At 41.9% G+C, this 24,744-nt stretch overlaps 1 protein-coding gene across 1 annotated transcript in view; it reads right to left on the reverse strand.

Moving 5' to 3' along the window:
- Positions 1-24,744, reverse strand: part of gabbr2 (gamma-aminobutyric acid (GABA) B receptor, 2) — a 100,179-nt gene that overhangs the window by 67,389 nt on the left and 8,046 nt on the right. The window contains exon 2 of the mRNA XM_033975476.2: positions 8,664-8,801. Coding sequence (XP_033831367.1) covers positions 8,664-8,801 — 138 coding nt within the window. The remainder of the gene's footprint in view (positions 1-8,663; positions 8,802-24,744) is intronic.

Here is a 24,744-nt window from a genome sequence, read left to right on the forward strand (position 1 = left end):
GCAAATTGAATTGTTTATTTTCTGATGTTTTTGCTTTTCCCATGCAGCCCCTTGGCTAAAGGCAGATGAAAGCTCCTTTTTAAACTCAGTCAGTCATTAAAAACAACTGTCAGTCATATATAAGGTAGATTTATGATCACAAAGTCAAAGGGCTCGTGTCTCATTGTGCTGTATCTGACCTGTTGTTAAAACGACCATTACAGCAACACAACATGCCCAATATCCATACTCCATCTTTCTGTCACTCCGCCCCAAGACCCCTGTGCACCTCTTTGTCCACAATCCACTTCACACACACAGAAACAGAATATTTCACACTATAATAAACCCACAAGACCACATCAACCTACAAAAATAAATACAGAAACAATGTTAGATTCCAAAAAAGCATAGCTCTAATAATGATAATAAATTATGTGAAATATTAAAAGAGTTCCACATGTTTATGATCACTAAAGGAGCTCTAACCTTGCTCTAGAGTATATATGTGCACACTATAGCTAAGCCTCCATTAGCACTAGCACAGACAGAGCACATATGCTCGCATGCTGAATGTCGGATGAAGGTGAAGATATGAGGTGGTAGTATTCCCTAACACCAATATAGCGTCACATTTCAAAGCTCCATAAACACTATCTAATGTGAGTTGAGCCCTGCAGGTAAAGGCGAGCGCTCATGTCTAAGCATGATTGTATAGAGCCATACGACCCTGGCTGTGGACGTGTCTGTCATGTCAATGCTGTTCTCACACTCAGCATGCTGCGTGGATATCTGCAACTCATCTCCAAGACACAGCCTCCACCAAGGTCCCTCAATGTGAGACGGCCCATTATCTTTCTGCATCCCTGTCTCTTAGGATGTCATTGTGCCACTCTGGTTTGGGGATGTTGTTTTCTGTAGTTTTGTTTGCAAGGAGCTGCTTGTATCAATACATTTAACAAAACCTTAAAGGGGACATAATGTAAAATCAACTTATCAGCTTTTAACTATAAAGCAGTGTTCCTTCATCATTGGCATACTCACAGCTGAATTTCAATAATCCTACATTGTCCTGGATTCAAGTGCGCAGAAATCTTCTTTTATCTCCAGCCATTACTCTGTGCTTACTTGTGATTTGTCCTGGTCATACATGTACGGTTAAAAATGTTTTTCAAAAATAAAAACACATGAAACAAACACAAATGAAGGAATCTGCTGCTTGCTACGGTGACATTTCACTATAAAGAGACTCTCAGTTCTGCAGTTTTGAACAATGGACCTGCTTCTATTATTAAGCTGTTTTAGATCAATATTGCTGTACGTAAATTATAGATACTAAATACTCGAAAAGGGTTTATGCTTAGGCCGATATGTTCTCCAACACACCACCACAAGACTCATCTACAAAGAGAAAATATGGAATTACTTTGTTTTTTAAAGCCATTGTAGACTCTGCTTCCTCAACTCCACCTCAAGTTTGTCAGAAACGCCCTTGAGTAATTGCTCTGTGGCTTAATACATGGACAGGTGCCAAACATTTACAGGTATCGCTCTGCTGATCAACTGTTTGGTTGCTATAAACGCAGCTCTACAGCAAAAGGCACCTTGAACAGTTTTGTATTAGGCTACTCATCTTGGCCTGGCTGTATATTCACTTACATGGAGATGATGCACACATGATAAATCTGAAGAAAACATATCTGTGCAATGCAGCCACTTGGGAACTGTAATCTTTAGGCTGATTTAATGATAGCATTAGGGAGGGCATCTGGGAGAAACTAATATGAGAGATTCTAGGTGAACTGCTCGATATTGTCAATCTGTAACTGCACTCTATGTACCCCGCATACACAGGAGACAGGGCTCAGAGCATGGCCACTAAGGGAAAATTAATTACCATGTGCTTGAGTCAATCAGCCATAGATTTTCAATTACTCGTCGAATAGTGACTATGGAACCGCTTCAGCTTTGAAAACTGCGACACAACTGCAGATCTGGGAAGTCATTTCAGTGAACTATACTTTCCATATAACTTCAATATAAATGTTCAAAGATACTAAGTGATAACATCAGCAGTGAGCCACTCCATTGACTAGTGAGAAAGAAGAGCCCTGGATCTTACTATGGCCGTAATACAAAGTCTCTTCAGGTCTAAAGAAACCTGTCTCCTATCTCTCAGAACTTTCTTTTACTCTCCCTCACTTTTCAATTTCCAGACGCCTGCAGGGGCCAAATGGCGAGTTGAAAGAGGAGAGTAAATGTTTAAAAGTCTATCTCCTGAGCTGTGTCTGTGACATGGCTGAGGTCTGAGGGGAGGTGGCTGGAAACATGAAAGACCCCAGAGCCCCGTGACACCGGCCAGTCGCTGTATTTGACTTCACTGTAACCAACACTAGAGCCACAACTAAAGACTAGTTTAGCAACACAAACGCAATGATTACAGTTATACAACAAATAAATACCTACTTATTTGACTAGTTATTGTTTCATTCTTAAAGGCACACTTTGCAACTATCCTGGAGGAGAGTCTGCCACCTGCTCGTCTCTTTGGAAATGCTATCGCTTTACCTAAAATGTTGTATGTCAGATCTGTGGAGAGGACTTAGCTCACAGTAAGGATGCATGTTTTTTTTCTTTTTTGAAGCAGACCTATTATGCAAAATTGATGTTATAGTTGTTTCCCCTTCCCATTTCCTCTCTCGAAGTAGTTTTTGGAGTGATTTGTGCATGTTTGAGCAATCTTGAATCACTTATTTTCAAGACGCCACACTGCAGATCAACATAATGATCCATGGGTGTTATAGATTATAACTGTATAACAGGCACAAGCACCACAGGTCGTCTTTAATTAAAAACACAGGTAACTGAGGTGAATTTTAAATGAAAAAAAAAAAAAAAAAACACGAAGATAAATATAATGCCAAAACCAGAAAAGTTGCAGCACTATATTCTATCTAAATAAAACACAGGTAAAAGCACAGAAGAAACCTTTATCCCTGACGTCGAGGCAGAGTCGTGTGTTCCTGGGTTCACTGCTTACCCCATAATTACAACAATTAGGCTGATTACTTCCACTGTTGTCTGCGGTGGGAACTGGGAATGCCACTGCAGTATCTGGAATCAAGGCTCACCTCTGCAGTAGAAAACTAGGATCACTGCCATCAGACCCAATCACTCTCACTGCTCTCTATGTCGCTGTGTTCTTCGTGTTACTGCTCTGTGCAAACTAAGCAAAAGTCTATTGGATTTTAGATATTTATGAAACAGAACAGAAACACAGAGAGATTCTAGTCCATAGAGGTACTAATTATCACACTTAGGACCTCAGAATTTACACATTTGCTATCCAAGCCAGTTGCGACACCAGTGTGACTTCTCAACTTGGATGTTGCAAATGTCAGCATTATTATTATTAGTAATAGTAAGTCTGTAAATGTGTGGCGAGCTCTGGCATCTAAAACTTGTGACTGTGTGAGTGGGAGGCTGAAGAGAAGAAGAAAGTACTGGTGGTTACTTTCAATTATGTCCTTATCCATATTTAACGTTGTTTATTGGAGCTAAAGGTCATCCACGCTGTGTTTACGTGTGCTTCCGAACACAGAGGGAGACTGCCGGCGCCCCATCGCTATTGGCGCTACTGTCTCTTTAAAAATGCATGTCGCTCCACCACAGGAAGTGCTGACCCCTGTTGGTGTTAACCTATCGAGCAGCAAATATCAGGTAACGCAGCCAATGAGATTCCACAGCTCATGATCATTAACTTCCTGCTCAATCAGCTATTGAGAGGAGCCATATCTGTGCCACTTCACCAACCATGAAGTGAGAGTAAACTGAGGTGAAGGAATAAGGTGGGACTCCGCACGCTCCACCATGTAACACAGTCATTGTTAAGAGAGAATCTTACAGCTAGTAACCCCTTTCCAAAGCTCGTACTATCACTATCACTATTTTTTGATCCTCCCAATCTATGTCTCCTCTCTCCCTCCCTCCCTCTCCTCCTCTCTCCCTCCCTCTCCTCCTCTCTCTTTTCGTTCCTCCCTCTCTCCCTCTCTCTCCTCCTCTCTCCCTCCTTCTCCTCCTCCCTCATCTTGTTCCTCCCTCCCTCCCTCTCCTCCTCTCTCCTTCCCTCTCCTCTTCCCTAATCTCCTTCCTCTCTCCCTTCCACCCTCCCTCTCCTCCCCCCTCATCTCGTTCCTCCCTCTCTCCCTCCCTCTCCTCCTCCCTCATCTCGTTCCTCCCTCTCTCCCTCCCTCCCTCTCCTCCTCTCTCATCTTGTTCCTCCCTCCCTCATCTCGTCCCTCTCTCCCTCCCTCCCCTCCTCTCTCACTCCCTCTCTCATTCAGACCTGTGACTATGACCACTGTTCCCTAATAGAATACAGTTAGAAAAGGACGGGCTGAATTATGCAAAGTTTTTCATTTAAAAGCTCAATTTTACACTGATTGAGTGATTCAAATGTCAAAACAGAGTTCATGTGGTCAATTAGACACATTTTTCGACTGAAAGTGAAGGGTAAATGCTTTTACATGTAGACAGAGGCGGCACTCAGCAGGCCTAACACCTAGTGCTTTTAATACCTCAGGGGTATTTCTTCGTTTAATGCTTCCATGAGCTGAGAATGCATGTACCTGCGAGTTAGTGAGAGCACACTGCCCCATTTTCACATTATCCTTTGGTTCATCACTTCATAAACAAAGTGGGGTTGCACTAACTAAGACTACGCCATGAGGATAGAGGTGTGCAGAGGCATTCAGGGGCAGCTGATTCCACATGGCTCATGAGCTAGCTCTGCTTTGTCTCTCAGGCCCTGCTGCTTGCAAACCACTAAAAGGATTGAATTAAAATTTTAAACTGAGCTGCGCCGGGCTTACTGCAACTCAGGACATTTATATATAAAACATACTTTTCCAAACCCAATGCACTATGAGTCATATCATTTTTTGTCTGTTAAGACTGCAGAGGGTGTCCTGTCTTACAATAAAAATATATATAATATATATAGTATTGCAGTTTGAGGTAACTATTTAAAATAATTACAATTTTAATAGTGCCAATCCATTAATTAAGCCTGAATCATTCTCCATAAATGTTTATTCATTATGAAAAAAGCCTTCTATAATGGTTGTGTTGTCTCATAGTACGTTTTGATGGTTGTGATGGCATGACCTGTTGACCTGGTGCAATCTTTAACCAGGAAGCAGATATTGCTTGGATCATATGGATGTGAATTGTATCTATCTGTGTAATGTTCTGTGTTTGTGTCTGTGTGTGCAGTCCTGTGCCATGCAGCTAAAGTGGCACCGGAGCCCAAGACAACGTGCCTCTCGGGGACAGTGAAGTTCACCTGACTTTACCTTTACCAGGGCTAATTCACTGGCACCTAGTTGGAAAACACTGAACTTCACTGGGAGGCTTCTACAGTTTAGGCCAGCAGTACTCATATCTCAGCATGTTTGTATAGATTATGTAATTATTTTTAGTTAGTATATTGTATTTTACTCAACATTTTCAAGGTTTTCATGAGTGTGGACACATCTTTCTTGTGATGAGAGGAGTCAGTAACAGTGAAGTCCCAATGAACTTCATAAAACATCAGTGCTGACATGGTTTAAAGGGTGAGGCTAACCACAAACCTAACCACAGCCAATGGAAATTCTGAGAGAGCCTATCATGACACACAGCGGCTAAAGCTTTCTCCCCTGAAACTGCATTCTCCTATAGCTGAAAAAGTCATTTATACATTTTCAAAAGATAAAATTGTTAATACAGGCTGAGAGTGCAATATGTACAGGGAGAAAGAATGGAAAGTCCTGAAAGCACTCAGAGCCACTTGGAGCCCTCGTTCACTCCACTTCCTCTGTGAGTTTCCTGGTCGGGGCTCCCCTCCTCCTCAGCTTTCAGAAGACAGGGAGTTGATGTTTCAGATATTAGTGAGCTGTGTCAGACAGTTAAACTGCCCTGTATCGATCCACTAGCCTCACTCTGCAGCAGCCCCTCTGGTTTTAATGGCTTGTAATGGAGCTGTTCTTTGATATCCAAACACTGCTTTGTTTAAACAAGGTTTCAAAGGGTCTTACCAAAATGGGCAGAATCAAGTAAATAATAAAATGGCTCATGGATTTTCAAAAATACAATTCAATGTATTATCTGTGAAACAAAAGCTCCTTTTGATCTAAATTACAAACAATGGAGGAATCTCACGGTGGAAATATGCATTAATACTATAACCTGGTACAATGCATCTCTCCTGTCCAGGTAAATGTATTGTGCACTGTCCTTGTCTCATTGAATAAATAAATAAAAATAAACACTAATCTCAGTGTGGTATTTGAGTGTGAATTCTCAAGTATCCCAAAACTGCAAATTTGCCCCCACTCACAGAATGCGTGAACGTCTGCATATGTGTGTGATTTGTGTCTAAAAATGGGGTGTTCACGAGATGGTGGCAGACACTCATTCACTCCAATTAGCTCCACAGCACACAAGAAAATAGTCAAATCTCGTACTCTCACTGAGTGCCCATGAAGGATCATGTTTCCTCAATATGACACCAACAGTTGCAACATCACATCTAAGCTGCTAATGGTTTGCATTCAACAAATGTTGTTAATGAGTTAATTATGATGTGTTTTGGTTTTATGTATTCTGCAGTGGGAATAGGTACAACAGTTTGTGAATGCGACAGTTTGGGTTGCTGCAGTCTACCCGCACAGGCAGCGCTCATGACAAAAACATCTGATTAGCTCTTGCTAGCATGTAATTAATACCTTCTTTCTGCCTGTATTCCCCTGAGCACAAGAAAGAGATACACAGACACAAGATGACATGCAATTTCATCTTTTCATGCATTACAATGTAACAATTTCAAATTCTGCTACTTATCTGACAAAATTCCAAACAAACATCCCACCTATATAGGCTATAAAAGTGCTTTCATTAAAGACGAATGCTGTGGCAAACACACAGACATGGGTTTGGAGAGATATTGAGAGTTATAAAGACATATGTACTCTCACTATCCAGTCTTGTGCACAGTTTTAGATTAAACTTTGAAAGTAATGAAAGATTGATGAAGTGCACAGGAGGCTCTGACGTAAGCAAGGCAGAATACGACAGTGTCACATGTTTTATTGAAAGAGTGAAGCACTCTGTGAGGAGGGTGAAAGAACCAAATGGTAAAGGGGACCCTATGTGTGTGCAGGTTTCAAACAAACACAAGGTGACTGTGATTAAAGTGCCCTTTACCCAAACAACCAGTTAATGAAGACCTGGTGATCAATAGAGCAAGTATCCAAGAAAAACAGGCTTCAAATCCACGTCGATATTTGCTTTATGTCTTCTCCTTAATGACAATGAGCCTCACTCCATTTCTTATCATGTAGATTAGGTTTAAATATGTCATGAAGACACAAAACAATTACAGCTTTAAAATGACTGCTCATATCATTGTGCTTAATATTAAATGTGTTTTTCCTTTCACTGTTTGTTTCTAACAGATAAAAAGGAACTCTCTTATGTCTTTCAATAAAAAGATTGAGAAGGATAATTGTTCATAACATACTCAATGTGGCTGAAAATGAACAGTGGCCCTGCTAATAAAGGGGCCAATGAAGGCCAAGGGGTTCGCTGGGGCCACTTCCTGACAGTCAATGAGCCATTTACACAAACTAGAGCTTAGTACGGAGAGCCGGAGGGCCACTCATAACTTACACTCAATACCGGCGTGTTTGGTGGGAACAGATACCTGTGCCAGCTACTTTCAGATCTGTGCCAAAAGCTTTCTTACCCAAGTCATGTGAGGAAAACACAAGATTAATCACACTGCTGCCACATGGCTGCCAAACCAAAGCATTGTGTGTGGAAAATAAAATAGTGCAATCAGAGGCATTTGTGCTGATGGCTGCTCACAAACACAGCTGCCTCTCGCAGCGTTTCTTTGAATCCCACTTTTCAGCTCAGTGTTTGCTGCCATCACCCTGTTCCTCTGTCACTGCCTCCATCCATGTGGCGCCATCTGTCCATCAGCCATGTTTCTATCCACCATTTTCCTCTGCTCTCCGTCATTTTACTTCAACTCGGCACTGGGACAAGCAAGTGTATGCACACAACCAAGCAAGCTGGTGAAGAAAGCACTTTCAGTTCAGATGAATCCTCTTCTTGCCCTGGACAGACACTGAAACAGGCCTCTGGCATAGACTATTTTAAAATACCATCTGTTCATGTGGGTGCCCCACAAACCCAGGCTATATCTGATGTATTATTGTTTGAAAGACTGTTTAGTCTAATGAGAATAAATGTGTCAAAACTGTGTGGTCTGAGGAATGAAACAAACTAGAGCAACGGACACATGAGTTGAAATGTCTCCTAACATATCATGCAACATAATGACTTCAAACAAAAGGCCTTCATCATCAACCAGGCTTTTTTCTTCATTATAAATGTGTGTTAATGATCCCGAGAACAACTTGAAGCTATTTTGAGCACAGTGAAGTTGCCTAGTGACTCATTCTCTCATAAGAACATAGCTGTCTATATCTCAACAAGAATCCTGTTTAAGATCATCCTGCATAAACCAGGCTCTTACAGTGTGGTGGTGTAACACAGGTGTTTTATTCTAGACATACAAAAGTGGCACCAAAGGTGTTATTCTCAAAGATGACAAATAATAATATATGCCAACCCACCTGCACCAGGTTCCATCCCTCCAAGGACTCAGCGATGATGGAGGTCACAGACGGGCAGACGCCTCCAAATATCATCAGGTGTTTGGGGCCGTAGCATATGGCATCAAAAAAGGCCCGCAGTCCCTTGGCGTTGTCACACTGTGGAGTAAAGAGAGTTTACTTTAGATTTGTGAAACAATGAGCCAGGTTGTATATACAGTGTAACAAAGACCGAGTATTATACTGTTTTCTGTTACTTTAAAGACATTGAAGCTTTTTTTTCAGTTATGTATACAGTGTAATGTAGTTGATAGAAATGACCTGACACTAAATACCATTTAACTTATACTCAGGGAGTACTGTCACCCTGCATAATTGCAGCCCTGTCTATATGCATCTATTCAAAGTCTCATGTAAAACAATACAGCTCTCAAGCTGCAAGCCCCCGCTCTGATCCACTGCTGCAGAATGCAGCCAATTCATGTCACTATAGCAACTGGAGAAAAAGAGTGTCTAAAGAGAGAGAGTGAAATCAAAGAGAAAGTGTGTAGGTTTCTATTGATTGCCACATGAGCTGGCTAACTGAGTTTAGCTGTGATTTCCTGATTTCCACAGTGTATAATGATATTCCTATCATCAGTAAACACTTGGCCCTCAGTATTGTATTATTGCGGCTCCATTCAGGGTGCGGTGTGCAGCTGCAGAGGCTGCAGCCTGAATGGCAGGTGTGCTGTGTGTTTGTGCCTCTGACACGGGCCGTCTCATCTTGAGAGTCATTTGACCTTGTTAGCCATCGGACGGCAGATGAATGAGATTTCCCACCAAGATGCAGCACAATACGCCTCAGTACTAGAGATTGAAAAGAAAATTCAATGTCCTTTTAGGATGTGCAAGACTCTACTTGTGATTTCAAACTTGTGTTACAATAAGAGCCTTCAGTTAAAGCAATACAATATGATGTTATAGTTACTCTATTTGTAGTGCAGATGTTGACACTGGACAACAGACTGTTTAAGTATAAAAAGAAACAGAACTATAGATAATATAATATTTCTGTCATTGGGTCTATTCACACAAAATAAAAACTAGTACAAAGATCCAGGTGAGGTTATTTTTTTATACAATGGGATTGTGCCGTTAACCCAACTAACCCAACGAACTGAATAAATAGGAACTTTGTCTGAACCTTCTAACGAATAAAATTAAAAATCAGGGAGAAAAACTGCCAATATTGTAGAGCAAAACCAGAGTCTATTTATTGTTTTTGTGCAGTTTTGAAGTTTTACGGTGCACTAACTCTTTGGTGGAGGGCCTGCAGGTCAGGCTCAGATCAGTGAAAAGATAAGCCTGCTCGAGAATGCATGTTTTTAAAGTTCATTCAGCACGGAAAACACCTTTGACTGAATACATGAAAGATGGATAAATTTCATGTCATACTGTGGAACATTTCATGCAATTACATTTCCACGGAGACAGGCAGGGGGCGGAATGAGGCTGGAATTCCATTGAACCCAAAAGTAGACAGTATTCGGTTATAACATCTTCACTTAACAATCCCATAGCTTTAAGAAGGTGAAAGATTATTGAAGCACACAGGCGGGATTCTTGTAAAAGAAAAGACATAAAGCCAGAGCTAATCTGTCCCTGCTCTCCTTCTGAAACGATAACATGCATAGACCATTTACAAAGCCTTTTCCAAACCGTTGTATTTCCTTGACCATAAGATACAAAGGCTGGTCAAACATTCCTCTGGTTACCATGCAACAGAATGTGTATGTGAGCTGTGAGATGTCATTGTCAGTACAATAGAGCTGGGTGATATCACAGTTTTAAGCTGATTTATTGCGCTCCCTGACAATGTCCTAGAGGTGGTAACGGTAATGTTCCTCCACACCCTTCATGGCAGATAAACCACTTTACAGTTTCATAAACAGAAACAGCAGGCGTGTGCGCTTGTCTGCAGACATCCAGCCCTGTCTGCTCATCTCCGCATACAGAAGGTTATGGAGCTTATAAAACCAAATGAGTGGCAGTGAACAGTTAATCATCGTCATACTAAAGTGGAATGTGTGGCCGTTAGTGGGAGATGAACAGAAGCTGTTTCCTAACATGCTCCATCCTGTTGGACTTCAGATGGGCTCACATGCACACAATCTGTCGAAGCTGTTCACTGCGTTTTGACCACAGAGTTGTCATGCCAACCGTGTGACAAATCCACACTTTGTGCACCAGATATGGATGTCGCTCCAGGACTGTGTACAGATGGCTATATTTAGACACTCATTAGGCAGTACTTGCTCTTAGACAATCATTATTTACTATTCAGCTCTCATCGTAAAATAAAGTCACAAATCTTTTTAATTTAAAGGACACCGTATCGGGCATGTTCAAACAAGTGTAAAATCAATATTTATATAAAACCCTGCTACAAAAAATCACTAACACACTGCATTTTTGACTGGATCACATGGAAATCGAATCACTGGCACTTGGAGGCAGTTTAAAGTGAATCAATTGGGTTAACGCCCATAGTAATCATTGTCCAGTTAGAGAAATGGCCAACTTTCTGCATGCTGTCTGTACTTTGCATATAGGTGCAAAGAATAACAGTTAAAGTACACAGATACAGATACTTGTACTTTCATACTAGTTACCACATATGGTCGGGAATGCAGCCTCTTTGTGCTCAGTGCTCAGAACATGTTACTGTACATAATGTCTCCTTGACAGTTTGGCATTTGGAGTTTGCACCAGGGCCCTTACCTTTCAGACAATATTACTGATGGGACAGACGCTTCCTGCTCTAGACATTGTCTCCATTACATTCGCTTCATGGTGAACTTTACAGAACGCAGCTCAGAGTATTTCGTATTGACTCATCACTGCACAATGACATTAGCCCACTGTTATTGTGCCAGTGATAAATCACTCACTCAATACACTGTCTGTTAGTGCTGCCTGCCACACAGTGAGATGATAGAGAAATACTGTATTAAGACTACACAACTATACAACATGGTACACTTTCACCACAAACATAGATCATTGTGAGAGTTTATACAAGCCACATAAATAAAAAAGTATATTACCAGAATTTTGGGATAACATTTTTTAATAGATCTTATTGTGCATTTGAGCAGTTTAGTATGATGGTTAGAGCTATTATATGGGGGAGACCCAAGACATGCAGGAGGGACACTCTGCTGGCCTGGGAATGGCTTGGGGTGCCATCGGAGGAGCTGAATGAAGTGTCTGGGATGGGGGAAGTCTGGAGCCCCGGATAAGCAGATGAAAAATAGATGGATGGTTACAAATACACCACAAAAATGGTGGTTAGGATACAAAGGTCAAATCTGTAGTTCTTCCTATTTATACATACAAAATAAATAAATACTAAAAGAAGACTAAATTAACAACAAAATATAATAAAACAATACTGATGGTGTTCAGACATGTCTTTAGGCGTATGTATGAAACATAATCTGAACAGGAGCGGATGTAAGCCAAGTTAACCATGATGAAATGCCTTGTTAGAGCCACAAACACAGGCAGCTGCACCTGTCCTTGCTTTAATGGCAGATTACTGCACACAAATCAGCAAGCTGAGTCCCGCCGCCACACACACATTTACTCATGCAGAACACAGAGCTGTGCAGAAAGGGGGGCAACAGAGGGGCCCGGTGTGATGTCATAAGAAATCTGCCATCAAACAAACTGGATTTACCGATGACTTGACATGGAGGTACTAGGATCATAAGCTCAAACTCAAAGACTGCCTCGTGTGAAAATATTATCTGCACAGAGGAGCGACAGAGCATTCAGTGCAATAGATGTGACAAAATATTAAGCGATAGAGATGTTTGCTATTTTTATATTATTAAAACATTTCATATAATGTTTTCAAAAGTAATTGTGTTGTTATTGCTTTAATTTTCAAGTAGCGCTGCTTTAAAAATGTATGTTTCTTTAAAGATAGGGTATTATGCATTGTTGTTCGCTCAAAAACATGCCTGAAGAGGTTTTAGATATCATTCATGCAAGTTTCAGTAATTTATCAATCTCTCCCAGGCCCTATTTGAGCCCTCCTTACGGTTAGCTGTAAGATTCTGTGCAATGCTCCATCCACAAACCTATGTCACCCATGCTTCCACATGACAATTCTCCATAAATTTACAAAAGCATGTACAAAACTACACAACGACTTGAAAAACCTGACGTGATGTGCAGTAGTTTCTTTAGCACAGAGAGCAAAAGAAGGAGACTCAGACAGTCAAAAATGAAAATGAAACTGTTGTTAATACCTTCTTTTTAGCAAGTAGAGCATTTTCAAAACAATAAAAGGTAACATGGTGATTTAAATATGTTACAGCAGTTAATACCCCACAGAAGTAAAACACCCACCACCTCCTTTAATAATAGTTTTTGTTGCATAAGTTATCATCCGCAATATGTTGATGAGGGATCCAGTAATTCCCAAATGTGGTGCAAACCTTTCCGTTTTTATACCTGTGGAAAAGGCATACACATTGCCTGTAAAGGTCACAGTAGATTTGGCAGGTGAGAAAGAAACAACAACTAAATAGAGGGTTAGAGAGTACACATTATTTAAGAGATAACTATAAGTATTAACCGAAAAATTTATAAATGAGCTAAAAGATTAAGATGTCCAGAGGGTTGTGTATGGCACATTTAGAGACAGAGCACTAGAGGACTGGGGCTGGGAGAGTACACACTGATGAAGCTGGATGTCTACATTTGGTGGCAGTCGTTTTTCTGTCTCGTGTTGCAGGTTCCGTTCACACAGAAGATTTCAAGGATCCTCCTCTGGCCTTTTAAACCCCTGCCACAGTCTGAGTGATGGCAGCTTGCCCTGTATCTGCAGTCTGGCTCCTGTTATTGCAGCCACTATATCGCTGCTTCCTGGAGAGCTCAGATGGCTACCCGGATAACTAGGATCAGGGGCATAAAGGGGACTCGTTTACCCATGCCCCAGTGCTGGGAGGGGCCCTCACAAATTCTGTTATGTGCAATTTTCATATAGAGAACATGTAGTGCAGATGGTCTCCCAGGGCCCAGCTACACCCCTGACTGGGACTGCATGCTGCCAGGTAGTGCACACTTTGAAATTCAATGCCAAACACAATTCTGGCACAGAAAATACAAACATAATATAAAAAGAGATAGACCCAAATTGGTCTACACTGCTAAAGTCATATTGAACAGACACCATGACAGACAAACAATCTGTAGAGTATAGCTGTGGCAGAGCTGGCAGAGAACAGCTGAAACACAGAGTGATGAAACTAATCCCTTAGTGACAAGAGTTAAATTATCTGCCAGTGATCTTCTAGCCAAATTGTGATATGTTTGGAGGATACATTAAAGTGACCAGTTTCTATAAATCCCCATGGGTCCCACTGTCTACTGTAGTGCGCCTCTGCAGCCAAGAGATTCCTCTGTCCATCACATCAATCTAGTTACAGCACAACAAACTCCCAGCATTCCTGACCTAGGCCTTCATACTCCAGTTATATTTAACTCCCTCCTAACACTTTCAGTTTAATCAACATCACCACTCAGCCACTTTTTTTCGTGCAGTCATTCAGTTTTGCAGCTGTGAAGTTGCTATGGCGTCTGTGTTACATCATATGCCATTTTCCAAACCAATACTCCAGCATTCTTCTCCATTTAGATCATTTGGAAGTTAATCATCTAGAGGATGCTTTTGATGGACTGGGCTCACAAAAGTAAATGTGTTTCTTAATAATAGTTGAAACCCCCTTGACACAAGAGTAATGTATAGATTATTGGAAACTGAAGGATGCTTGTAACACATACAGTGCTGTGCTTTTGTCATCATAACCATATGTTTTATGTAGCAGCCATCTTCAGTCAATTATATGCCAACACACAGATCCTGCACAGAGCCTGCTCTGCCAGTGCATATTTAAGCAGTGCTGGGCCATGCCAACAGTGCTCACAGCACTCATCAATCAGAGCGTCCATCCAACCAGGTGGTCAGGACCTCACAATGGCTCATTTCCAGCACAAATGAATTCTCCACTTAAAGCCTTCAATGCAAGTGCCTCCTGTTAGTAATGAATAGCTTAGTGACTGGTCTGAGGTGTGTCACCAGTAACAACGGAATGTGGTGGACAGCGCTGTCTGCTTGTTTGAGAAGCTGACGTATAACACAGTGTTACCATAGTAACAGAGAAAAAGAAGGTGAAGGTGATGAAAAAGGGAGGGAGCAAGAGGCTACGCTGCAAAGAAAATTAATTTGTGTACAAGGCCATGTCGCACAGAAAATTGCATTTTTGGTTGAGAGGCAGTGAGAAGAGGAGCAGCCTGTGAGTGGAGCTCTCTCTGGATGTGTGTAGGGTCACCTGAGTGGATTTGGAGACTGGAGAGTTACAACACAATGTTATGAAGAGGCACTTTAATAAAAGAGAGGGGTGGGGTTGGCCACACTGATGGAAAACGTGAGCGACGCACGAGGAGGCCCAAATGAACAGGCCTGTGCGCTGCTCTGCATGTCACACAGACACTGAAAGATCCCTCCTTTGTGTCATGACGGGCTGTCTGAATCCATGCTCCTAAGTAGGTCACGCAGCCTTTTCAGAGTTTTACTCCTCCCCATGCTGCATCAAAAATGTATAAATCCCCACACAGTTTCCCGGCTAGCAGCTTCCCAGGCTGGCTAAAGCACATCTTTAGTGATTCTAATCCCATCAAAGGTACTTCAGCTGGTATGTAAACATAACATGGGATAAAATGCATTTTCTGGTTTATGACAACTCATCTTGTATGTTATAATGAAGCAGGAGTTTAACCTGTAGTAGATACAGGAGCATAGGAAACTAAGGTGAATAAGTGAAAAAATGTGCTATGTTAATCTATTAACATACTCAGAGCATTTCCACTTATACATTACTGTATGTCACACACACACACACCTACACACACACACACCCCCCCACACCCACGCACCCACACACGCGCACACACGCACACGCACACCCCCACACACGCACACACACACCCCCACACACACCCACGCACACACACACACACCCACACACACGCGCACACACGCACACACACACCCCCACACACGCACACACACACACGCACACACACACACACGCACACAGATACACACTGTGTAAGTGTCATATAATTTTAACAATCTCAATGATTTCCAAACTCACAGTGAGACCTCATATAGGGAGAGCCCCTGATCATAGTTACATCAGCACTAAGAAACTGGAACGTGTGACAAATATCAAATATGTCAGAAATCCCAACGTGGGATCATCTGATTTTCAATATCTCCCAATTTTAACAAAAAAAATCCATTCATCTACAGGGTGGTCATAGAAGCACCACAAAAGCATCACTGCATTCAGACACTACTCCTGACTGGCTGCCCAAATGACATAAAGAAGGGGCTGAATGAGGAGGACTCAATGAGCTATTTTTGTATCGTGTAAAGTGCGACTGAGAGCAAATGCAACTAGTCAAAGATCACAGAGTTAGAAAAACAGGAAGAACAGATTAGACCCAGTTCGATATGACACAAGTCTTCATGATGACTGTTGAGACAGCTCAGTGAGTCAGGCTCTGGAGCATTTATTCAGTCTATGGGAAAAGGGAGTGTAGCACCCCATAGAGGAGCACAGAGAGGACAAAGCAGTGGTTCCATTTCAGGAGGTACTGCGTGATAGTCTAATGACTATTACAGAGCTCTAGTGAGCATGGCTCATACAAGACGCCTGCTTTCTTTCTCCACACTGGACCCCAGTGTCTTCTTTTCATTCCAATCTCATTGGTCCAAACAAGAGCCAGAAGTCAGGGCCAGGAGACTGTGGAAGTACAGCCACCCTGAGGTCACAGCATTATCCCTTCGCTGTGGTCACATGTGTAAATACACTGCTGTTTACTCAAGTGAGAGCACAGGGATATCCTCTACAGCACCGGCCTCAGGGTGCACTCCTCCTTGCCCCTACCACAAGTAGGCCAAAGCAGTTTATCACAAAATGGGACTACAAGAGGTGGCCAGCTCCCTCCATCTTTAATCGTCACAAGATTGTAGAGCTGCTATTTAAGGATGTGTTTAACTGCCTCAGCCAGCAGTAATGAGACCAAGTGACATACCATTCCAACTGTGGGAATAAATAAACAACAATAACCATTAAGGGGCACAGTCATGAACAAATGCAAAGCAATAAGGAGATAAGAGAAAGAGTGTGCCCCACTGCCCACCTCAATGTATTGTGTGTGCACAAGAATGTTTCTCTGGCCCACTGCTCCTAATGAATACAATAACATAAGTACACAGGTACACAGACACAGGGATGCACCACTTATGCATCTGTTTCCAAACACTGAGTTTGCTTCAGCTCAAAATCAAAACCAAAACAGATTAAAAAGGACATGTAACTCTTTTCTTCAGATTTAGTTAAAACAAAAATGTAAAACCAAGGCAAAACACTGTGGAGAAGTTAAGGGTGATAATGAGTTTAAATTGCAAGTCCCAAAGAACCACAGAGCACTGAATAAGAAAGGAAATGATGAGTATTTAGCAGAAAAATGTTGATGAATCAATATGAAAACTACACTGTTAAGGACAGATGACAGTGAAAGTGTTAGTTTATGTCTAAAATCTAAAGTGTTAGCTTTTTCCAATAACAGGATATTTTGTTGTTTACAGTGGACATTCTGTTACTTAAATAACTGCTGTCTTTGTGGTTTGAGTGCACCTCAAATTGTGAGTTTGGTTTGATTCCAATATATTGTGCAGCCTTAGAAAATGCCAAAAGAACAGAAAAACAATCAGAATGCGTGCAGGTGGAATCCAAAGGCCAGTGCACGGTTTTGGAGGCTTTTCTTTCATGTGTTTGATGTGCTGTGGAGGACAGCAGTGCCCTTGGGGAGCAGACAGGACCAGAAGGCCTTTGATGAGGCACCTCTACTGACTGTGATGGGATAAATCCGCCCTCCCCTCTTTCACCTGTACCTCTATAGCTCCAATACAGAAGCTAAATAATACACAAATTAAGGTGATAATTAAAGTGATGGACTGGTGTCTCTTAATCAAAACAACTCATTTCAATTTGAACTTTGAGATTGAGGTTCAGTCAATTCCAGCCTAATGATTTGACCGTACATATGCATGTTGCTGCATTATGAAAAACATCACTCACATTCTTCCTAAAATGACATTATTGGTGTGCACTTGTTATTTTCTAACCAGTCTACAATATACTCAACAAGGACTTTTCAGCATAAAGATTTTGCATGAAGAAAAATTATAATATAAAGTGTTTTGACAATATGACTGCATACGGGAAGAGAAGTGATTCAAAATGTACTCTTATAAAAATGTGAGAGTGCAGGTGGATTTGAGGTACATAAGAGAGAAAACCAGAAAAAATAAACGAGGGACACAAATTGCAGCAGCAAGCGTGACAGATAAGGCAGGAGAAGATGAAGAAAAGGAAGAGAGAGGAGCCGGGGAGGAGGTAGAAAACTTCTATCGGTGCTGTGATGATGAGGATGTGGGTGGGAGGCAGCGCGTGGGCACATTCATGGGAGACAAGAATGGAGAAACTGGCTTCTGACTCTTATCCAGCGACAAGCAGAACCACACGACCACAGGAATGCACCAAAACTCAACCCAAAATAATGACCGCAAGCACACCTGTGTTTGTGTGGGCATGAGGCGCGGGTGAGTCAACTGCCCAACAATACAAAGTGCTCTGTCCATTGTTACTCTGCTCACTGGTGTCAATGGAGACAATATAGAGACAAATCAAAGCTCATTATCTCATAAACAGCAATAGGCAGCACATAAAGCATTTGTGCATGTCTTTGCTGGTCACTAAGGAAATGCTTTTTCACTCACATCATGTGCGGTCAGCCTGCTGCACATCGCCATGGAAACAGAGAACCTGTTGAAGGGGTTGACTGCCTCACCAGCGTTTGGGAGAAAGCTTTTTCTCTGCTGGTATTTGGAGCATCCTGACTGCCCCAAAAGTGCTTTTTTTTTTTTATTATTTTTGTTTTGTTTTGTTTTTTTTAAAAGGTGGAGGAGGGGTTACATTGACAAGATTACATTCTCGGAGAGTATAATCCTTGATTTCATAGGGATATGAATAAAAATCTATTTGCTGATGTAGACAGAAGAAATGCAGTACATGTTGAAGATTAGCATGTAAATGAAGAATGTAGATTCTTCTCATAAGCTCACAATGCTTCCTTAAAGGTGGAGCAACATCTCTGTGCTTCACAGAGACTGGTATCAGTCAACTTGACCCCAGGTCTTCCCGTGGGTCAGATCTAATCCAAACAGAAATCAAGTGGGGTTGCTGGTCATAGCTAAAATGGCTACAATATGCACAGTATATATTACATGACTAATAGACCTGTGAGGTTTACAATGTGAAATCCGCACACATGACACATGTGACACATACAGGTCACAGAGCAGACAGGGACAGCAAATATATGACAAATGCAGCAGGGCATTTTAACAAGGCATTAGATAGACAATAGAGTATGAGAGTTATAGAGTATAGGGACAATAGAGTATGAGGGCTATACAGTATAGGGGCTATAGAATATAGGGGCTTTAGCGTATGGGGGCTATAGAGTATGGGGTTTATAGAGTATGGGAGCTATAGAATGTAGAGACTATAGAGTATAGGGGCTATAAAGTATGGGGTTTACAGTGTACAGGGGCTATACAGTATAGGGGCTTCAGAGTACAGGGGCTTCAGAGTACAGGGGCTATAGAGTATGGGGGCTATAGAGTATAGGGGCTATAATGTCTCCTGAGTCTGTGCTAGTGAATCACTCCTCATGCCCTGCGTCAATCCTGGATTGTATTTAGTGTGCTGTCGTTTGCTCTTTGTGATGCTAATGTGACGCTCTTGTTGTGGTCCTAATGTTTAGGACATTGTTTTTGTGTTAAATGCGTTTCTAATGTTACCATCTGCCTGTCCAGGCACAACAGATGTAATCTCGCCTCTGGCGAAAATCTTATTTACATATGATACATATGTTCATTAATATGTACTGTTCCATTTCAAAATAAATTAATAAATATAAATACAAAATTCTATGGGCAATTCACAGTTTTAGGGGAAAAAAATCCAAAAACGTAATAATATTCTTGTAAAGAAGTGGTTTTACAATTCTTCCAAGATTTTTTTTTTTTTTTGGGTCCATTTGATACCTTTTGTAACTGAAAAATGCCGCCACATTTTGAAACTATTGTGAAATAATTTTTCTTCTATCATGTGTGCATTTGTTTTATGTGGATTGGTGCAATATACAAACCAGCAGAAACATCTGCATTTTGACAATTTAACCAATTGTTAGAGATTAAAATGGAAACACACATTGTAAGATGTATTTGAAGGAAGCTCCTCAATTTAAACTAAAGTTGATGTTTGTTTGATGCCAGCAGGACAAAATCTGGACTGGGAAAAGTTTTGTATTTCTAACAGAAATGAATAAGTTGGACTGTACCATGTCATCACTGTGCATAGCATTCCCTTGCTCACAGTCCCTCTTATGCGTGACTTGAGCAGAAGCAGCAAGTACTGCTGGTGAAACAGGATGTTTTATCAGGCACTGTCAGTGGGGACTTGTACTGTCTGCCCTCTGATCTGTGTCTGCATCAGCTGAGCCAGGGAGCACCACTAATGGGCACTCCTGAGCAGGTAACTCAGCGAGGAAACAGGATTAAGGAGATACAAACAAACATACAAATCTCCTAAACAAAGTAATGTCAAATGGTTCTGCTCTGAAGTGAAATCTGACTGCGCTGTTCAAACTAAGAGGATTGGCTCTGATGAATAAACCAGTGTTGTGACTCAGAGCTGAGATGAAGCTGCTGCATTACAGATATAAAAGTGAAATGGCATGCACAGGGAGAGAACAGAGAAGCTGGCTGCTGGCTTGTGGTCCAGTCCGCACAAGTGTGGTCTGTGTTGCTGTCTTTGTAGGCACTGGTGTGGAACAGGCCCGGCTTGTTGGGCTTTGAGCCATATGGGTGAGAGCTGTGTCCCTCTCACTTAAAGTTATGGCCCATACTTAGGTTCAACTCTGCCTCATTTTCACTTCTCGTGTTCTCATTTGACTTTTCTTTTAAAACAGATGCTCATCACTCTCCAATTGGCCTGCTGCTGTGTCTTTATCTGTTTTACATAGACAAAAGAAGCAGCCAAACAAACAGATTAAACGTAGACGTGAGAGGAGAAAACCCCGCACTTAACCAGCTCATTATAGTAGTTCTACATCACACCCCTGCAGGTTAAAACACTCCATGTTAGCAGTACCTCTAACTGCCACACCACACAAATTCACATATTCTTTATCTACTTGTGTACATTATTATTTGAATACTGAGCTTATTTTATGTGGTATCTTATGTTTATGTTCTTTAAAACATAAACATGGCTTTAGATGAAGGAGCAAATTGAGGTGCAGGAAGCACGACATTGGGTGCAACTGAGGTATTCTCTGACAGGAAATAAAAAAAGATCCAATTAAAGTGGAGAGCTGCTGCAGGCTGAATATGTACAGATGCAAGTGTTGTCTTGTGTGGGTGCACACACAGATGCCAATGTGCCTATTAGAGAGTGTCAGGGCCAAACCAAAGAAAGAAGAGGAGATTAGGAAAATGATGTACAGAGGCGGGCGAGATGCTATATTTACACTACACTGCACACTAGTGCTGTTAACTGGCCAGAAGACCGCGCTTTGGATGGCTGCTATAAATAAACCAGCTACTGTACTCATGGCACTATAAGCCCAAATGAATGGGTTTGACCAGGCGAGAAAAATGGGGACAGGACCGGCCACGGCATTCACCACAGAAACATGGAGTATCCTTTATGTTTTCTCATAAAAAGGCTATGTACAAGTGCAGAGCCAATGCCTGTTTTATCAATGGACTAATGCTTACAAAGTGTACATTATACGCTCCACTGCTGTACATATATCTGTGTAACATGATTATGTAATGTAGAGAATAGGCAGAAAGATAGTAGTAATTATAAATGACCCTTATGCTTGCATAATTACTATGCTCCAGTGCAAAACTTTAGTAAGTGGACCGAAACCCTGTTCTCACACAGGTCTAAAGCCAGAGGTTTTTGCAGCTGAAACAGACCGTTTTACCTCACTTTGAGCATTTCTCCTTCCTCATCTCACACAAAGCCATCTCTTAATCAACTGCGTTATTCTTCCTCTGAAGCGCCTTGTATCTGTCCTGCCTTTTCCCACATCTCATCTCCTCTGCTATTCTCTGGCTCTCTCTCTCATTCTAAACCATAACCCTTAATCTCTTCCAGAGCCAAATCAGCAGATTAGATAGTGACTCGGGCTCAGACTTTGCCGAGCAGTTTAATGCTCCGTTCAGAGAAAGTTAGCAGCAGATTAAATCCAAGAAATCTCTTTCTCTCCTCCCCATTGCAGCTCCAGAAAGGAGCACAGCCTGTGTGTGACAGCAACAATTGTTATTTATGTATAACATGACTGTTTGCTAATTAAATGTGCAGGTAATAGATTTTAGGGAGAAATTTTCATTGGCCATCTGCTGATGAGTGACCTTTAAAGTGTTTTTAGAACCCTCCTTACAGGGTGGCCAGATGTGAGTCTTCTGTCCAATAAAAGAAATACTTGTGTTATACCAGATGTGAGAGCACTGCTGTCGTATATGCAATAGGACACATTAGTATACACTATACTGATTTTCTCATGTTTCCAGATAGCAACTTTTCAAACATGAAGAGCTTCCCGTATAAACAGATAGCTACTTTTCAAACTTGGAGAGGTTCCCTTATAAACAGCTGTGCAGCATGGGGAAATTGAAAGATGTTATAGGGGTGATAATAGTTTCTTACACAGTATTTGTTTAAAGAAATACCTCCATATAAATCGAAAACACATACACCATTGGCATATCTGGATTTAGTACCAATGCTGGCCATGAAAAATACTCACAAATAACACCATACATCACATTCAAAACAATCACCAGCATGTTCTCAAGATGCACATGTGCACCAGGCATTGAGTTGGTGGGTGAACAATAGTGCAACAGGCAAGGACAAACAAACATCTACAAACTGAGGTCCCAGATAAAGGTGTTGGCCTTCTCACACAATGACAAGGTCCCCGCCACACAGGGTTAATCAATCAGTCTCACCATAATCAGGCTCATGACAGAAGCGCTGTCCCAGGCTTTTAAACAGCCATCCCCAGGCCAATAATGATGATATGTGAGTGACTCCTCGCATCATCCCAGAGCAGAGAAGGTGCCAGTGCAGCGGCTGGACATGGCACTAATGTAAGCAAAATGAGCAAAGTTTGAAAGAGGCGACGCAGCAGAGCCAAGCGTATTCTGTGGGTATGTATCAATTAAAATATGCTATTGCTAGGTTTCAGATAACATTCAGAATATGTAATGCAGATGAAAGGCAGCTAAAATCAATATTGTTAAATAGTTTTTTGTTGTTATATACCAGAATCTAGGGTCTTGTCACTAATATAAATAAGCAAGTATAAAATACCATGGTAAGAATACCATGTTATCAATAAAAAAAAAAACTGTCTGTCACACTATGTAGCCATAGGAGAAGCATGGGCTGTGACATTGTACTTATTATTGAATGGTGACTGTAAACAGGACTACTTTATAACAGCCAAAAGAAAACCAGACCACATTTAAAAACAAAATTCTAACAGATTTTATAGAAATTTAAAAAAAAAAAAAAAAAAAAAAAATCTACTAGAAACCAAAAATATAAACTATCTGGAAAGTTCACTAGATTCCTATACCTGAAGACATCCATCCATTCATTTTTTTCCCAAGCAGAGATCCTCAGACTTCCCTCATCCCAGACACTTCTCCTGTGTAACAAAAATGCATTTCGAGGCCAGCCATGAGACAGTTCCTCCAGCATGGCTCCTGGACACTAGAAGCATCCGGAGCAGATGCCGCACTACTCCTCCTGAGTCCGAGATTCGACTATCGGTTGGATTCTCCTCTCCAGTACCCTGAAACACACCTTCCCAGGGGGCTGAGGAGTGTGATTCTTCTGTAGTTGGAATACACCCTCCAGCCCTCCTTCTTAAACAGAGAGACTACCACCCTGGTCTGTCAATCCAGAGGTACTGTTTCCACCACGCAAGGTTACAAAGGCGTGACTTCAGCTAGGGTGATGGATAAGTCCGCCCCAGAGTTATCAGTGTCTGCTTCCTTCTCAGAAGAGCTGATGATGGGACTGAGGAGAACCGCAAAGTATACATTCCACCATGGCAAGCACTAAACATTATGACCAAAGCTACGAGCAACCACATTGAGAGTTCGGTGTGAGTTCGAGATCCCACTGGCAGAGGGCTCCACCAGATGTTCCCAAATGACCCTCACGATACACTTGGGTCTACCAGGTCTTTCTGGCTTCCTCCTCTGCCAGTGGACCAAACTCACAACCAGGTGGTGATCAGTTGACAGCTCTGCTCCTTTCTGCCCCAAGTGTCCAAGACACGTGGCTAACGTTCAGATGACTCGGCAACAAAGTCGATCATCGACCTCCGCCCTAGAGTGTCCTGCTGCCACATGCACTGATGGACACCCTTGAGCCTGAACATGGTGTTGTAGTACAGGAGTCCAATAATGAAACACTGCTCAGGTTCAGATCAGGGCGGCTGTTCTTCCCAATCACCCATCTCCAGGTGTCACTGCCGTTGCCAAAGTGGGGTTTAAAGTCCCCCGGTAGTTTCTGATCAGTGCACTGTCTAATATCGCTCTGAGGGACTCCAGGAAGGTTGGGTAATCATTGGCGCAGGGACGCCTCTTGTTGAACTCCAATACCTGGCAGCTGAGCTGTGGGGCATTAAGCAAGCCCACACAAGCCCACGCCTCTTCCCATGGCCAATGCCAGAGAAGTGGAGGTTCCAACCTCTCTTCCAGAGCCCAAGCCGTACGTGGAGGTGAGGTTGACTATATCGAATCAGTAACGCTCCTGCACAACCTCAGGCTCTCTCCAACTGGCCTTGATATTACACTTGTCATAAGGGGCTTCTG

Source organism: Periophthalmus magnuspinnatus, chromosome 11 (genome assembly GCF_009829125.3).
Source record: "Periophthalmus magnuspinnatus isolate fPerMag1 chromosome 11, fPerMag1.2.pri, whole genome shotgun sequence".
Lineage (NCBI taxonomy): Eukaryota > Metazoa > Chordata > Actinopteri > Gobiiformes > Gobiidae > Periophthalmus > Periophthalmus magnuspinnatus.